The 7,500-nt window shown below is 40.5% G+C and overlaps 1 protein-coding gene across 4 annotated transcripts in view; it reads left to right on the top strand.

The window, feature by feature from the left end:
• The window catches only part of relt (RELT TNF receptor), a 50,424-nt gene that overhangs the window by 40,451 nt on the left and 2,473 nt on the right, over positions 1-7,500 (top strand). For all 4 annotated transcript variants that reach the window (XM_029773761.1, XM_029773760.1, XM_029773758.1 and 1 more), the window contains exon 8: positions 1-3. This exon is cut by the window's left edge and continues 76 nt beyond it. In XM_029773761.1, the coding sequence (XP_029629621.1) occupies positions 1-3 (3 nt within the window). The remainder of the gene's footprint in view (positions 4-7,500) is intronic.

Genomic DNA, 7,500 nt, shown 5'->3' with positions numbered 1-7,500 from the left:
CAAGTGAGAACCCTGCCTAGACAATACATACCTTAACCTCTTACATCTACACGTTCCGCTAGCGGAACGTCTGCTCCAATATCCAATGATGGGCGGGGCGCGAAATTCAAACTCCTCTAAATCCGAAAACTTACACTTTTCAAACATATGACTATGTTACAGCTATTTAAAGACAAGACTCTCCTTTATCTAACCAAACTGTCCGATTTCAAAAAGGCTTTACAGCGAAAGCAAAACATTAGATTATGTCAGCAGAGTACCCAGCCAGGAATAATCACACAGCCATTTTTCAAGCTAGCATATCATGTCACATAAACCCAAACCATATCTAAATGCAGCACTAACCTTTGATGATCTTCATCAGATGACACACCTAGGACATTGTGTTATACAATACATGCATGTCTGTTCAATCAAGTTCATATTTATATCAAAAACCAGCTTTTTACATTAGCATGTGACGTTCAGAACTAGCATTCCCACCGAACACTTCCGGTGATTTTACTAAATTACTCACGATAAACGTTCACAAAAAGCATAACAATTATTTTAAGAATTATAGATACAGAACTCCTCTATGCACTCGATATGTCCGATTTTAAAATAGCTTTTCGGATGAAGCACATTTTGCAATAATGTAAGTACATAGCCCGGCGTTACAGGGCTAGCTATTTAGACACCCACCCAGTGTAGCCTTCACCAAAATCACATTTCCTATAAGAAAAATGTTCTTACCTTGCTTGTTCTTCATCAGAATACACTGCCAGGACTTCTACTTCAATAACAAATGTAGGTTTGGTCCCAAATAATCCATCGTTATATCCAAACAGCGACGTTTTGTTCGTGCGTTCTAGACACTATCCCAACGCTAAATCTCGGCCACGAGCATGACGCAAAATATGACAAAAAATTTCGAAATATTCCATTACCGTACTTCGAAGCATGTCAACCGCTGTTTAAAACCAATATTTATGCAATTTATCTCGTAGAGAAGCGATAATATTCCGACCGGGAATCTGCCTGTCTGTAAACTGAGGAAAAAACCAAAAGCCGGGGGCGGGGCGTGTCACGCGCCTAAGGCTTAGTCCATTGACTGACCACTCAGCATTTGCTCTCGTGTGCTTCAGCCAGGGCTTTGAATGACATCATTCCTGTTTTTCCCGGGCTGTGAGACTCCATTGTTGACGTGAGAAGTGTCACGTAAGAGCAGAGATCCTTTGTAAACGACAGAGATAATAAAGAAGGGCAAGAAATGTTCAGACAGGGTACTTCCTGAACAGAAGCATCTCAGGTTTTTGCCTGCCATAGGAGTTCTGTTATACTCACAGACACCATTCAAACAGTTTCAGAAACTTTGGAGTGTTTTCTCTCCAAAGCTAATAATTATATGCATATTCCAGTTTCTGGGCAGGACTAATAATCAGATTAAATCGGGTACGTTTTTTATCCAGCCGTGAAATTACTGCCCCCTAGATGTAACAGGTTAAACAGTGTTCTGGGTGAGAGCAATGACCCTGCCTCGACAATACATACCTTAAACAGTGTTCTGGGTGAGAGCAATGGCCCTGCCTAGACAATACATACCTTAACTTCTTACATCTACACGTTCCGCTAGCGGAACGTCTGCTCCAATATCCAATGATGGGCGGGGCGCGAAATTCAAACTCCTCTAAATCCGAAAACTTACACTTTTCAAACATATGACTATGTTACAGCTATTTAAAGACAAGACTCTCCTTTATCTAACCAAACTGTCCGATTTCAAAAAGGCTTTACAGCGAAAGCAAAACATTAGATTATGTCAGCAGAGTACCCAGCCAGGAATAATCACACAGCCATTTTTCAAGCTAGCATATCATGTCACATAAACCCAAACCATATCTAAATGCAGCACTAACCTTTGATGATCTTCATCAGATGACACACCTAGGACATTGTGTTATACAATACATGCATGTCTGTTCAATCAAGTTCATATTTATATCAAAAACCAGCTTTTTACATTAGCATGTGACGTTCAGAACTAGCATTCCCACCGAACACTTCCGGTGATTTTACTAAATTACTCACGATAAACGTTCACAAAAAGCATAACAATTATTTTAAGAATTATAGATACAGAACTCCTCTATGCACTCGATATGTCCGATTTTAAAATAGCTTTTCGGATGAAGCACATTTTGCAATAATGTAAGTACATAGCCCGGCGTTACAGGGCTAGCTATTTAGACACCCACCCAGTGTAGCCTTCACCAAAATCACATTTCCTATAAGAAAAATGTTCTTACCTTGCTTGTTCTTCATCAGAATACACTGCCAGGACTTCTACTTCAATAACAAATGTAGGTTTGGTCCCAAATAATCCATCGTTATATCCAAACAGCGACGTTTTGTTCGTGCGTTCTAGACACTATCCCAACGCTAAATCTCGGCCACGAGCATGACGCAAAATATGACAAAAAATTTCGAAATATTCCATTACCGTACTTCGAAGCATGTCAACCGCTGTTTAAAACCAATATTTATGCAATTTATCTCGTAGAGAAGCGATAATATTCCGACCGGGAATCTGCCTGTCTGTAAACTGAGGAAAAAACCAAAAGCCGGGGGCGGGGCGTGTCACGCGCCTAAGGCTTAGTCCATTGACTGACCACTCAGCATTTGCTCTCGTGTGCTTCAGCCAGGGCTTTGAATGACATCATTCCTGTTTTTCCCGGGCTGTGAGACTCCATTGTTGACGTGAGAAGTGTCACGTAAGAGCAGAGATCCTTTGTAAACGACAGAGATAATAAAGAAGGGCAAGAAATGTTCAGACAGGGTACTTCCTGAACAGAAGCATCTCAGGTTTTTGCCTGCCATAGGAGTTCTGTTATACTCACAGACACCATTCAAACAGTTTCAGAAACTTTGGAGTGTTTTCTCTCCAAAGCTAATAATTATATGCATATTCCAGTTTCTGGGCAGGACTAATAATCAGATTAAATCGGGTACGTTTTTTATCCAGCCGTGAAATTACTGCCCCCTAGATGTAACAGGTTAAACAGTGTTCTGGGTGAGAGCAATGACCCTGCCTAGACAATACATACCTTAAACAGTGTTCTGGGTGAGAGCAATGGCCCTGCCTAGACAATACATACCTTAAACAGTGTTCTGGGTGAGAGCAATGACCCTGCCTAGACAATACATACCTCTCTGGGATATGTGGGACGCCAGCGTCCCACCCGCGGGACACACTATTCAACAGCCAGTGAAATAGCAGTGCGGCAAATTCAAAACAACAAAAATCTCATAATTCAAATTTCTCAAACATACAACTATTATATCCCATTTTAAAGATACACTTCTCGTTAATCCAACCACATTGTCCGATTTCAAAAAGGCTTTACAGCGAAAGCATAATATTAGATTATGTTAGGACAGCGCCTAAACAAGAAAAACCACACAGCCATTTACCAAACAAGGAGAGGTGTCACAAAAACCAGAAATACAACTAAAATGAATCACTAACCTTTGATCTTCATCAGATGGCACTCATAGGACTTCATGTTACACAATACATGTATGTTTTGCTCGATAAAGTTCATGTTTATATCCAAAAAACCCATTTTACATTGGCATGTAATGTTCAGAAATGTTTTGCCTCCCAAAACTTCCGGTGAATGAGCACATCAATTTACAGAAATACTCATCATAAACGTTGATAGAATATTCAACTGTTATTCAAAGAATGATAGATACACATCTCCTTAATGCAACCGCTGTGTCAGATTTCCAAAAAGCTTTACGGCGAAAGCAAATTTTGCAATAATCTGAGTACAGCCTCAGATATCAAAACAAGTCATACAGATACCCGCCATTTTGGAGTCAACAGAAATGACAAAAATTACATTATAAATATTCACTTACCTTTGATGATCTTCATCGGAATGCACTCCCAGGAATCCCAGTTCAAGTATAAATGTTTGTTTTGTTCGATAAAGTTCATCTTTATATCCAAATACCTAAATTTTGTTTGCGCGTTCAGTCAAGTAATCCAAATCCACTGTGCTCGCGCAGTGAGTTCAGACGAAAAGTCCAAAAAGTTATATTACATTTCGTAGAAACATGTCACACGTTGTATAGAATCAATCTTTAGAATGTTTTTATCATAAATCTTCCATAATATTCCAACTGGACGATTCCTTTGTCTTCAGAAATGAAAAGGAACACAGCTAACTCTCACGTGAGTGCGTGCGATTGAGCTCATGTCATTTTCTCAGTCATCTGATTCCAATGGCTCTTATTCTCTCCCCATTCACAGTAGAAGCATGAAACAATGTTGTAAAGACTGTTGACATCTAGTGGAAGCCTTAGGAAGTGCAAAACGACCCCATTGACACTGTATACTGGATAGGGAATCACTTGAAAAACTACAAACCTCAGAATTCCACACTTCCTGGTTGGATTTTTTCTCAGGTTTTTGCCTGCCATATGAGTTCTGTTATACTCACAGACATCATTCTAATAGGCATATCCTAACTTCTGGGCCTGAGTAGCAGGCAGTTTACTACGGGCACGCTTTTCATCCGGACGTCAAAATACTGCCTCCTACCCCGATGAAGTTAAACAGTGTTCTGGGTGAGAGCAATGACCCTGCCTCGACAATACATACCTTAAACAGTGTTCTGGGTGAGAGCAATGGCCCTGCCTAGACAATACATACCTTAAACAGTGTTCTGGGTGAGAGCAATGACCCTGCCTAGACAATACATACCTTAAACAGTGTTCTGGGTGAGAGCAATGACCCTGCCTAGACAAAACATACCTTAAACAGTGTTCTGGGTGAGAGCAATGACCCTGCCTCGACAATACATACCTTAAACAGTGTTCTGCTCAGTCGTACTGCTGAAGGGTGAGAGAAATGACTGTATATATCAATGGACAAAAGCCATCGATCATGTGGCAACATTCATAAGGGTTGCAAAGCTACCGGTAATTTACCAACGTTACCGGAATCTTCAGTAATTTTGTTAATTACCAGAAAATCTAGGGCAATCTATTGTAACTTTGGTAATTTACACTTGAATAACTTTCCCACCAGTTTAACTCCAAAACATTAGCAACAAATATATTTTGACACAGTAAAGTAAATGAAAGTGTGAAAAAAATATTTCATTTTGAAACTCTCATATTAAACACCAATGGTATTCACTGAGTTGATGGTTGATATTTAGTATGTTTTACAGCATTGTCATTCTATTTTGCAATCATCTTATTTATTTATTTCATATATTTTACATGTGATAAGACCACATAGAGGGCCAGAGATTATTAGACACCTGTGATAATCTGAAGTACCCAAAGGGCCACTAGATGTATTGTGATAGATTACACAAAACATATAGACATCTTGTGATAGGTACATAAAATCCTTGAAAGATACCAAAATTCTGGTAGTTTACTGGTAAATGTAGAAAGTTTCCAGTAATATATCCTCCCTTTGCAACCCTATGTGAAGACTCAATAGCGCATCTTAACAAATGAAGTCAGTTAAAATGGTGTCTCACGAAGACATGACATGAACAGTTTGAGCTACTCCAGGAAGTGCCGTCTCAGTGCTGCCTCCTCTCAAATTGAAGGCCGACCGGTGTACTGCAGGCTGCCATTAATCAGTGGTGTCAAACTCATTCCATGGAGAGCCTAATGTCTGCTGGTTTTTGGTTTTCAAGACCTAGACAACCAGGTGAGGGGAGTTCCTTACTGAGACCTAGACAACCAGGTGAGGAGAGTTCCTTACTGAGACCTAGACAACCAGGTGAGGAGAGTTCCTTACTGAGACCTAGACAACCAGGTGAGGAGAGTTCCTTACTGAGACCTAGACAACCAGGTGAGGAGAGTTCCTTACTGAGACCTAGACAACCAGGTGAGGAGAGTTCCTTACTGAGACCTAGACAACCAGGTGAGGAGAGTTCCTTACTGAGACCTAGACAACCAGGTGAGGAGAGTTCCTTACTGAGACCTAGACAACCAGGTGAGGAGAGTTCCTTACTGAGACCTAGACAACCAGGTGAGGAGAGTTCAGGACATGGTTACAGGACATGTTACAGGACAGGTTATATGACAGGTTACAGGACAGGGTATAGACCACAGGTTACAGGACAGGGTATAGACCACAGGTTACAGGACAGGGTATAGACCACAGGTTACAGGACAGGTTACAGGACAGGTTACAGGACAGGGTATAGACCACAGGTTACAGGACAGGTTACAGGACAGGGTATAGACCACAGGTTACAGGACAGGTTACAGGACAGGTTACAGGACAGGTTATAAGGAACAGCTTAATGAAAAAGCCCAATAGATTGTCCCTGTAGATGAAATGTTCTGAAACGTTCTGTACTTTCTGTACTGTGAAGCTGTGATACTGCCTGTCAGCTTTACACACACACACACACACACACACACACACACACACACACACACACACACACACACACGTTCTGGAAAGCTCTTAAAGCCGGGTCTTTTCTGTGATCCAGGGGGTGGTGGGGTCAGGGCAGCATCACGGGACCCTCCCACACAATGGAACAATAGGCAGCTCTGCACTGAGGGGTTTCATAGAGGCAGGGATGGGAGGGCCGCTTGGACATAAAGGGAGGGCTCTGCCCCTGTCTAGGTGTTGTAATGGTAGTTTTGGAGGGGCTGGGTGTCGTTTCTAAATACCCCAAAACCATGTGAAAGAGTGTGTTTTGGATGTAAGGATCACTGTGGTCATTTCCCTGTCTGTGCATACCTACTATACCTACTATACCTACTGTACCTACTATATCTACTATACCTACTATACCTACTGTACCTACTATACCACTATACCTACTGTACCTACTATATCTACTATACCTACTGTACCTACTGTACCTACTATACCTACTATACCTACTGTACCTACTATACCACTATACCTACTATACCTACTATACCTACTGTACCTACTATACCTACTATACCACTATACCACTATACCTACTATACCTACTATACCTATTATACCTACTATACCTACTGTACCTACTATATCTACTATACCTACTATACCTACTATACCTACTGTACCACTATACCTACTATACCTACTATATCTACTATACCTACTATACCTACTATACCTACTATACCTACTGTACCTACTATATATACTATATACCTACTATAACTACTATACCTACTATACCTACTATACCTACTGTACCTACTATATCTACTATACCTACTGTACCTACTGTACCACTATACCTACTATACCTACTATACCTACTATACCTACTATACCTACTGTACCTACTATATATACTATATACCTACTATAACTACTATACCTACTATACCTACTATACCTACTATACCTACTATATCTACTATACCTACTGTACCACTATACCTACTATACCTACTATATCTACTATACCTACTATACCTACTATACCTACTATACCTAACCCTTATATACCTACTATACCTACT

The sequence above is a fragment of the Salmo trutta genome, chromosome 13, assembly GCF_901001165.1.
Source record: "Salmo trutta chromosome 13, fSalTru1.1, whole genome shotgun sequence".
In the NCBI taxonomy this organism is placed as follows: domain Eukaryota; kingdom Metazoa; phylum Chordata; class Actinopteri; order Salmoniformes; family Salmonidae; genus Salmo; species Salmo trutta.
This window is presented reverse-complemented; position numbering and strand designations above follow the sequence as displayed.